The sequence below is a fragment of the Paramisgurnus dabryanus genome, chromosome 20 (genome assembly GCF_030506205.2).
Source record: "Paramisgurnus dabryanus chromosome 20, PD_genome_1.1, whole genome shotgun sequence".
Taxonomy (NCBI): domain Eukaryota; kingdom Metazoa; phylum Chordata; class Actinopteri; order Cypriniformes; family Cobitidae; genus Paramisgurnus; species Paramisgurnus dabryanus.
Genome location: NC_133356.1, coordinates 13,524,500 through 13,535,660, shown reverse-complemented (window position 1 = coordinate 13,535,660; position 11,161 = coordinate 13,524,500). Strand labels below are relative to the sequence as shown.

Here is an 11,161-nt window from a genome sequence, read left to right as displayed (position 1 = left end):
GACGAATGGTTGTCGTCACTTGCAGTCAGAAAAACTGCTGTAGACAAATGAGGATCAATCAACAGACCGCGAGAACTGAACGAGGGTTGAAAAGTGATAGGCAGAAAGTAATTGGGCTCGATTTGAAGCTTGAGCGTCTCGGAAATGACAGCTTCTTAAACATCTCCATCAATAACACATAATTTAGCAACTCAGGGACAGTCATTTTGAAGGAACATTACCTCTTTAGGGCCCTCGCCCTCTATAGTCCATTCTTGGGTATAAACCTACTGTGATTTATCACTAAACTATACCATGTTAAACTTTCAACTTTCTTATGATTTGATTAAAGAAAACCTTCGAGCATGTCGCCCCACACTTTGCAGAACGCGCTACGATAGATTCAATGCCTCGTGCTTTTAATAACCAAATAAAACAACTCATAACGGTTGTATAGTGTAGATTTGAGGTCAATTTTTCAGTCAGTGGTATGAAACGCTGGAGGAGAGTTGTGGACAGTGTTATTATGATGCAATTCCTTCCATCAGTCGCTAGAGGGAGACAAGTCACCTGAGCAAATTTACCCTCGAATATGAAGTTCCATGTGGACGGTTTGTTTTTAGTATTAACTTGTTAATGTGCGTGCACTGTTTAATGTTTTACAATAAATGATAATACTATCATTTGTTCTTATTTGGATATTTAGTTTTAGTTGATCTGCTTTTCTTGTCGTAAAATAGTCATAAGACTGTATTATTAGTTTAATGTGGAAGGCTTAAGTCTCCTACAGAAGCTCAGCTTAAATACAAATAATTTATATATACATACCAACTTAATATTTGTGTCTCTCTGGCTTTCTTTATATTATATCGTATTCCCCTAACTGGGATGACACACAGGTATAAAAATTTCAGCCAGTGGCTGTGATGTCTGGCATTATCCACCAGAGGGAAGAATGTGTATGGGTGTAGACTGCTCCCAACCTAATTATGATTATTCTGACTTATACTTATGATAGAAAAGATTATGAATGTTTTGACCAGACTACAGCCATTTTTTGTGCAGAAAAGAAATGCAGGCTACTGTGTGTAAATGCTTGTAAAATACTTATTAAATGCTTAATCTCTCCTGTTGTGTTGGGAGAACATTTATATAGCCTAATGGTTTGATTTTACCACTTTTAAATGTTGATGCTTAATTGAATATAAAAATGAACCGAAAATATTTTTTACATTTTTCTCATAACAGACATCTAAAGCTGTGTTTAATCGAGTTACTTACATCATGTCAGACCCTGGACCACACTCCCGCTTCAAGCACACGCGCGCGCAAGCGAAGAAACTGCAGTTTTGAGACATCAAGGCATTTTAAGGACAATTGCGGTCTGACAGACAGTTGTTTCTGTACCCACACACCCAAAGCCCGCAGACTTTTCCGTGGTTTATTGCTCTTAAATAGATGAACACATACAAAGTTAGTTTTGGTATTCAAAATTAGTGGTTTGTGTCTTAAGTAAACATAAACAGTTGGAAAAGGTATCAGATGTGTGTTGATACAATATTAGATCCATGCATTTGGTCTTAAAGTGACAGCAGCCTATTATACTCCGTCTACGCCGTTAATATTAATCAAATAACAAGACAAAGACATAATCACTGCTCTTGACACCGATAACTTTGTTGCTTTCATACGATTTCATACAATGTGTAAGTTTTATATCTGATGAATTTTCATTTATTTCCAACAAAAAAATAACAATTTCATAATATATATTATAATCATGAAATGGATATTGGTCATATCACTTATATTCAGGTTGAGCTGTAGAAAATTAATAAATAGGTCACTGGTTTAAAGGTTTTTGTTTACAAGAGCACAAAATTCTATTAAAGTTTAACTAAACAACTTAAGAGAGGCACAAGGTAAGATCTTTTGTTTTTTGCAATTTTTGGTCTTTTCCCGATTTTGAAAAAGCCCATATCGCAGACATTTTCCAAAAATTATCTTACTCTGCATGGCTCAGGTGAATGAGTATAATCTCTCATGTAATTAACGTTTTCCCCATAGCACTTCTGAAAAACAAAAGTTACAGATTTTATTTTGGGAAGTATTTAATTATTCTGATAAGTATTATTTTAATGCTGGATTATGCAACAGACATGCAACTTATTTCCTTCACGCAGTTAATTAATAAACAATCAGTATCGACTTGCCAATGGTTTCAAATTTATCAAAAATCTGCCGATAGTCCTACATATTGGCCGATACATCAGTTCATCACTATCTTAAATATTTAGTTGAAGAAGACGTTAGAAGAGGAATTGATGTAATTGTTGTGGGTTGACAAAAAAAAAATCCAGAGTAAAAGAGGACTTTAACAGAATTCCATAATCAACGTGAATCTAGATTGTTGGGACTTAGACAAAATTGTTTATGCAATTCCAGAGCAACATGGATAAGACTACAAGATTGTGGTGCGTGTCCAATATAACAGTGACCTCATTGTAATAATTATACCTCTACAGGAGAATGCTCAGGGTCCCCATGAAAAACAGGAACCTATCCTATTTCTGTTTTCATTTCCTGAGTTTTTCTTTAATGGAGCCATCTAGAGTTTTAACCAGTTCTCTCTCTTCTCTAGAGAGTGAAACTTTGCCTTAATGCTTCCATGCCTGAAAGAGGAGTCAAGATTAATTATATTTTGTCTTTTTGGCAGACAAGTCAAAATTTCAAAAAAAGTAAATTTTTAAATTTACATTAGTGAATGTAGTATTGTCTGCAAGAAGCTTATTATATTAAATATTATTAGGCTAAATGTCTGGATCTGTTTTAAACATAAAGTGATACATTTTTTTAATTTTCCGTCTGTCTCACAGAGGCATGTCTTTGAAGACGTTTATAGACATTCATATTCCATAGGATTTTTGAGAGATGTGTGTACTTGTACAGTAAGAAACATCTGCTATACTTTTCTGCAACCTTCAAGACAATTGTATCAGCCTTATCCATTTTACCATAAACACATGTTAGTCTTCGTCGGGGGTCTGAACAGTTGAAGTGTTGTCAGGTCTATGCATCATTGGTAATGGAATCCCCCTCCATGGTTCTCATGAGAGTGCCTTTGAAAGCTCTTTCAGTGTTGCCCCCTCTCCAAAAATAAAAAAAATCATTTTGGCTACAGGTTTGCTGAAATGAGTTTTGGATGTGTGGCAACATGTGCAGATAAAGCTACCTGATTCAGTGTAGGACTGACTTATATGTTTGCCAACTATACTTCATAACCCCATGTTTGGGGCCAGTGATAGTATTTTAATTCGTTTTTCAGTTGAACGATTTTTGTTAGTCGGGATGCAAGCTTGTATAAATACTGCGCTTAGCCCAATGGTCCCATTTACACCTTAGCATGTATTTAGATTTCTCCGTTTCTCGGGTTGTAATATAAAGAGTGCAGATATATGCCTATTGTCTTAACGTTAACTTAATAATAATTAAGCTTTACCTATACAACTGACGCCTATATTTATTCATATAGCTCTAAAGATATGAGATTAAAATCATAATTTTTATTTGAACCGACAGACTTCATTGAACACTGAAAGGAAATTCCTGTTGTGCACCACCCTGAGGATGGATGATTGTAGGGTGTCCCTCTCATTCCTGCAATCAAGCCCTTCTACACCCGGAGAATGGTTCTCATTAGAGCCCGGAAACCCTCTGCGCTCTCTCTTCACATCCATTTACCGTGACACGAGAATATCGAGGTACAAGAGAGACACAGAAAGTAGGCTATAGTGAAACTCTAGATACGAGCTTTTAGTTTTCCCGTATTGTCGTTTTTCTCTTTTTTTTTTTACAAAATCTAAGTAGGCCTAATAACAATGAAAGGTTTATTTATCATGTTTTTCTCTTTTTTTTGCACTGTCTGTGACGTCTTTATTAAAAGCATAAAACTTTGTTTAAAGTTCACAATTGCTCTAAATTGCGATCAGCTGACATTTTTTTTAAAGAAAATATTTTATAGTGGTTTAGGTGGAGTGCCGTTAGAGGGGCACTTGCATTTTGCATTTTACATTTGTCGGTGGCCCAGAACTGACAGAATTAAGTGAAATAATTAGAGAAAACCAGCATAGGCTTCTGCCCTTTATCCTCTCATTTACCTCTCAGCCAATTTTAGATATTACTCTATGAAATGAATGTAATAATTTATCATAAATTTACCAGAAAGTGATTCAGTGTGTTTGATTGTTGACTTTATATACAAGGGTCAAACATTTAAATTTGGCTTAACCCGTAGTCTGGCGCCTGTTGGTCGTCTAGTTGGTCGCCTCTTTGGCCCTCTGCAGAACCAATTTTTCTTGTTGACGTTTTAAACGCTCTCATTTTTCAAGCGCTCGTGCCCTCTTCAGGCTCACACGTGTCACGTTGATTGATTTACATATTTTTTGTTATGTTCGATCTTTTAATATTTATTTTAATTCTATTGTGTAAAAAAGTCAAAGTTCAAACGCTGAATGAACATCAATTGTCCGACCTCAAAGTTGTAAGCTGAATATATTTGAAGCCAATATTTTTTTAATTAAAACTCCTTGGTGATGTCCAATGCAGCAAAAATATAAATTAATCATAAATTATTCAAACTTTTTCATCCAGTTAAGCAATGCAGTTGATGCTTTTAAATGCTGGCCTTGCTAGTTTTATAATTTTACTTGTCCAGCAAACTCAAAATTCTTGAAGCTTAGAGAAGCCCATTTGATTCCTCCTCTCTAAAACATTTTTTCAACAGAATAAATCGATGCGGCAAATTTTCTGTGCGTCATAAGAATAAGCTATGCAGTAATGGCGTAAATATGGGGTATTCATGTTTTTACTTGTTGCAGTATATTGTCCTTCGAAATTTGAATGAAATATCCTAGGATCCTAAATCCACAAGGCTGGATGTTAGAGATCCCAATAGTGAATCCTGGATCTGGTGCGGATGTCCTTGCATATTGTGTATTGAATGCTGTGCTCCGAGGCCGGGCATTGGGTAAGGAGAAGTCCCGGAATTGTTCATGTTCCCCTGCAGTAAAAGCACGGGGTTGTGCTCAGGACTCTGGGGCGGGGAGAACTCATCCTCCGAGCTGGACATCAGCGACTTTACTCCGTCGAGCGGGGACCGTTGGTTTTGTTTATTAATACCTCCAACGCCGTTGTTTTCACTGTTCTCTCTGTTGGGTAAATATTACATATTTTACAATTTTATACCCATAAAACTAGTCTTTCAATGTGATTATTTTTTTCATATGGGTTATGATTAAATATTTAAAAAGTTTCATTTTCAAATGATTGCATCAACTGACAGTAAAACATGGAGTAATCTTGAGAAAAAAATCACACTTTAAGAATTGTAAAAAAATCAGTTCTCTCTGTTAACCCTTGTTTTTTCTTAAGAAACTGTATGCGTGGCATGATAATGTTGTGATGTTTGTGTGGATTGAATTTTGCACTGTCCCTATATGGACAAATATATATAATTTTGTTTATATGCAGATTTATGTATATTGCAGATTGTGAAAAAACAATATTCGGAATCTTTACAATATCTAAAAGATACTGAAAAACATAAATTAATATTAACATGAAATCTGTCACTCAAAATATGTAACTAAATGACAACGTATAGGCCACAAATCGCTCTTTTGTCTTACTGTAACAATATGTCCAAAATATTTTCTTTTGTGGTTTCCTTTCCAAAATAATTGAAGCCATATAATAAGAGACCATATACAAATTATATTTCATAAAAATTATATAAATGTAAAAAAATTAATGTTTGTTTGATTGTGCATTTGGGAAAAATATGAAGGAATGCATTTTATATTTTTTGTAAAGTCTTAAAATATTGCGTAAATATATTTTGTCTTTAAAGGCTTTAAATATAAACAATTAATGATAGTTTGTACCCCTATGCACTGTAACCAATATTGGTGTGATTTTTATCAGGATCTCACCTTTCTTTTGCCTCGGCTGCCCGGTCTCTCTGCCTTCTGTTTTTAAACCAGTTGCTGACTTGTGTGGTGGTCAGTCCCGTTGCATCCGCCAGCTCCCTTTTCTCTCGTGGAGATGGATAGGGATTATGTGTATACCATTCACGCAGCACGCCCCGAGACTTCTCCTTAAAGCAGTAACTGGTCTCCTCACCATCCCAGATCGTACGGGGCAAAGGGAATTTCCTGCGCACGCGGTATTTGCCTACAGCCCCAAGCGGGCGGCCTCGCAACTTTTCCGCCTCCACGTAGTGCGCCTTAAGCCACAGCTGCTGAAGCTTAGGATGGTTGTGTGCGGAAAACTGATGGCTCTCGAGGATCTTATAGAGATCACGGAAGTTTCCACGGTGGAAGGCCACCACAGCCTTTGCTTTAAGTACCGATTCGTTCTTGTGGAGGTGGTCGCAGGCTGGCAGAGACCAGAGGAAACGTCCGAGCCTCTCCAGGTTTCCACCCTGCTGCAGCACCTCGCAGACGCATGCGACTTGCTCTTGGGTAAAGCCAAAAGAGGGCAAGATTGACATGGCGTCCAGGTACAATCCAACGCGTAATTTACCCTAATCCAAGCTTCTGGGTGTGTGCCCCAAGACGAAAAGTCTGTTGTCACGTTCACGGCTATCCTGTACCGGGATCAATATCCAGGATCTGTTGATGACTTTCAAATAGTGATAACCGTATGTTCTCTGGTTGTTGGCACTACTGTCACCACAATCCCACGTGAGATTCGTTTGTGAATTGTCTGTGAAGATATATGACAGAGTAAAGCAGCACTGCGTCATTCCGTTATTAACTCGCCCCGGTATGTTCTGGAACCGGCCAGCAGAGCAGAACTGCATCTACAGATCCGTTCCGTTTCCTCCCCGGAGGGCGGACGTCAAGGCCTGAAACAGGAGACCCTGAAAACACATACACACACACACACACACACACACACACACACACACACACACACACACACACACACACACACACACACACACACACACACACACACACACACACACACACACACACACACACGCACACACGCACACACACACACACACACACACACATAGGCCAACTCACTCACACTGCTGTTGATAGGCTACTAATAAATTATTAAATTGTCACAGGATCCTAGCACCTGCAGAGCCTCGCATTCAATATAAATTACCTCACATTTTTCATGAACTCAGTTTTAACATGTCTTTTGATTATTTTTTTACTCTACTGTACCAAAAAATATTATTATTATAAATGTATACATTTTTATATTTAGAACCAGGCCACTGATAAACTGGGTTCCTAATTTAGTGGCATTTTCACACCTTGATTATGATGGAGTGCGTTAGAAGATGTGATGATGGATTCAGAAGTGGGTTAAGGCAACTGGATGAGAGATTTAACTTCCTCAAAAAAACATAAAACAACAAAAAAACGTTACAAAACGTTTCTGTGCTTACTGGCTACTTGATCACATTTTAAATTATTGTTGACATTCTTGCAAATTATTGCATAATGTATTATAATATTTAGAATATCTCATTATCTATATTAGAGTCATAATAACTTAACTTATATTAATAACTTCTAAAAACGATAATATCCGTCGTTTTAGCGTTTGGTCTGTAAAAAACCTTGTCGTTTGTAAGGTAGGTCTGAAACACTAATCCGATCCATTAGCAAATAACTTGTGAGCTCTCTGTCTCCCGGTTGCAGCTCTTTATCTCTCAAGACATCTGTAACACTACACCGGGACATCCAGCTGGGCCAGCCTGAGGTTGTTTTACTTTTTGGAAAAATATTCCCCTAATTTTTAACCCCTATATTTTTAATATTTAGACAGTGTGAGGATTTACGACTGAAAATATCGTAATACATTGTAATCTTTAATTGGTTCCTGAACACCTGTGAAAACAATCAGTCGTGTTCTGTTTAATAGGGGCGTTTGGGGGCGTCTCATTCACTTAATGGTTTATTAATGTCATTGAACAGACGCGGTTTACTTAGCATCACACAAATGTGCGTAATTGTTTCATATCGAGATGCAGACTTTTTACTAATTTGGCAAAACAATGTCAGTCATTGTGCTGTGTGCATGGGACAATTCTATTCCAAAACACAAAAGTACAAAAAATATATTATAGGCCTATATATTCACCATTTTCACACATCTATTAAATATAAAACTTTTGAACATTTGTAATGTCAGTAAGAGCAAATGTAGGCACTAAACAAATAATCCGAATTTTTGTACGTTATTAATTATCTTTCAAAATAATGTGTTATTTCTCAAATTCTAAAAAATTAGTGCAAACGTTTATTGTTAAAATCCTATCCGTTCTTTTTCCGCTTTGCTATGCTGTCTTCTGTATCCTGAGCAGTAAACATGGGCTACTCAGGTTACGGTATAGCCTATGTCCAGCACTGCGCACCCCCTCAATCTTACATGAGATCCTCTACCAGCCCCCAGTCACAGCGACGTGCCCGCTTTCAGATCCTAATCAGTTCAAGATGTTCTTATGGACCAACAGAGGTGCGCGCACACACGCACTGCTCACACCAGTGTCACCAATGAGCCCTACTTCATTGATGATACAGGGCACACACTCATCCTAATAGGCGCAAACGTTAACATGTTTCGTGAGCTACCACTGTGAAGGTGTAAACTGTTTTTTCCGATTCTGAATGTGTTTATGAGTTTTCTGCGTGGTGTAAATTGCAGACGAGACTTCCACGCTCATTCCCTGTAGTTGCAGCTGCTTGTGAAATTAAAATATAAAACTCCATGTGTACAGTTAAAAAAATCTAAAAGAAAAAATACCGAACATTTGCACGGTTGACCATGTACAGAAATCTTGGAAAATAATTTTTATTATAGGTTACATGCAAAATTTTCTTAACTGGCCCAGATATGCGCGATCCAGTAGTAATAATATTAGCTCAATAAAAGAAAAAACAAATCGACATTTAGATTATTTATTAGAATGGTGAGAGCCAACATCCTACTCTTTTATTATTATTATTATTATTATTATTAATTATTACTTATTACTTATTAACTAATATTTTGTTAATGACAATGGTGAATATTAGTTAATTATGCATATTAATTGATTTTACAAATTTACAATACAAGTTTAGTAAAAAGCATGCTGAAATTGACATGAACTAAGATTAAATACTATTAAAGTATTGTTTATTGAAAGATAAATCTAATTAGTTAGCTAATACATTATCTAAATTTAACAAAAACAACTTTATTGTAAAGTGGTAAAGTGCTGACACCAGATGATTTCAAAATAAAAAATCTTTAAAAATGATAAAATAATTCTTTCAAAAAAAGAATTAGATTTACCTTAAAAAATAATTAGACCTTGATTCATTAAATGCATAGCAGGCATTGTTTTGTTTTTATTGTTTTTAATCAAATAGGTTCAATTTTTTTTAAAGTGTCATATGATTTAAGCTGTCATAATTTTGACTACAGGAAGGGGGCGCCAGTCAGCGATATCTGTCTGGATTTGCCACCAACGATTTTCCAGGCACCATTGTTTTATAATACATTTTGCATGTATATTAAATATTCATTAGGTGTTTTAAACGTGCAATTTATTTGTAAAGTATTCATTAGAAATTGCACACGCAATTTAAATGTTGGCCTGCCTTGTTCACATTGCAGACAGGTTTCAGCTCAGAAGCTGGCCAGATAACTACAATGTAAAAATCCATTAAATTAATTAATTGAATAAAAAAAGTCTTACTTACATTCTTTCATCTTAAAAAGTGGTGTGTGTGGCGTCTTGGAAGCAGCTAAAGAACAGTTCGTGTGGGTCATTCTCTCTCGGTGGTCCAATTTCACTAGGAGGCATAGATTAACCCCTGTGTGTGTCATGCACACACCTAACTATTTAGCTAAATGAGGACATACCATACACATAATTTTTACTTACAGATGCCTTTTATTATTGATTTTGACGTTACTGTGACTTTTTGAGCATACCTGCCTGAAAGAGTGTGATCACAAAAAATTGCCATTACCGTTTTGTTTCTACATGACTTAAAGAGACTAATGACTGGAAATATGTTTCGAAGAATAAATGAGGGAAATTTATTTAAAAGAAAAATAGACTTTATATCACAAGAGAAGGCTTTGCTGATGACTACCTAACCCTAAACAAGAAGTCTATTTACAGGTCTCTCTCTCTCTCTCTCTCTCTCTCTCTCTCTCTCTCTCTCTCTCTCTCTCTCTCTCTCTCTCTCTCTCTCTCTCTCTCTCTCTCAGCAGCATACCACAGAAATTGTGTAAGGCTGCAGAGGTCAAAGTTCAGTAAAGATAAATGACAGAATGACAGCCTCATATCCCAAAGGCAAAGATTGTTATTAAAATTAATGTGATGATGCAGTTTTTATATTTAGAACTGAAAATGAGTATGGTATGATAATGAAGACCAGCAGAAGGAATAGACCAGCAGAGGGAAAATGTTTAAAAATCCAGATACGCAGTTATTCACATTTCCTTGTCAGCAAGTATATGTGGCACTCTGTGTTCACATTTACACATTCACACTTACACGCATAGTAACACAGCATGTCTGGTTCTTATTCATCGTCAGAACCTCACCAGTAAAATTTTCTCTCACAGGTATGAAGCACAGCTGAGTAACTGAGTCACGGAGCTGCGTGTGCCCTTTCACCTCTCATTAGTGGGGGTGTAGGGAGGGGTTCAGGTTACAAATCCAGCTCTGTTTGCTATTCAGGGTTAAACCCCTCTTCCTTTGAAAACCCCAGAGGTGAGAGGTCATAGTTTTTAATAAGGCTCAGTTTGAGGGCTTCATATTTTTTATTATCGGTCCACTTTGGGTTCTCATTGTTGCTCAGTGTAAGGTACGTGTGAAGTTTATGTGTGGTTTCAATCACAGTCTTCTTATTGGCACATGTTTTTTATGTGACGTAATCCATCACAGGATATTGCAGAGTCGGAATCAGTTCATTTCAATACATTTTAAACATTAGAAACCATGAGGTAGAAGTATTTCTCCCTGTTCATCTCTCTCACTGCATTCATTGTACCAGCCGGTTACCTGATACTCATCTCTCATGGCAACAGGGTCACCTGGGCTGTTTGGGAACAGGTGACAATGCTCCCGTTTCAATCATACAATCTGTTCCAA

At 36.6% G+C, this 11,161-nt stretch overlaps 1 protein-coding gene across 1 annotated transcript; it reads right to left on the bottom strand.

Annotated features, from left to right (window-relative positions):
* Window positions 1–4,517: 4,517 nt before the first annotated feature.
* Window positions 4,518–6,950, bottom strand: six1a (SIX homeobox 1a). The gene is made up of 2 exons (XM_065296512.2): window positions 5,970–6,950; window positions 4,518–5,186 (listed from the first exon to the last, which is right to left on the bottom strand). Exons 1-2 carry the CDS (start codon window positions 6,527–6,529, stop codon window positions 4,889–4,891), a joined length of 858 nt encoding a protein of 285 aa, XP_065152584.1. The 5' UTR covers window positions 6,530–6,950; the 3' UTR covers window positions 4,518–4,888.
* Between the last annotated feature and the right edge of the window lie 4,211 nt (window positions 6,951–11,161).

Excerpts from the sequence above, each read along its gene's own strand:
- six1a (XM_065296512.2), bottom strand. The coding sequence starts at position 6,529 with ATGTCAATCTTGCCCTCTTTTGGCTTTACCCAAGAGCAAGTCGCATGC. Across the intron at positions 5,187-5,969 it reads GCAGCCGAGGCAAAAGAAAG|AGAGAACAGTGAAAACAACG; the intron begins GTGAGATCCTGA and ends TTTACCCAACAG.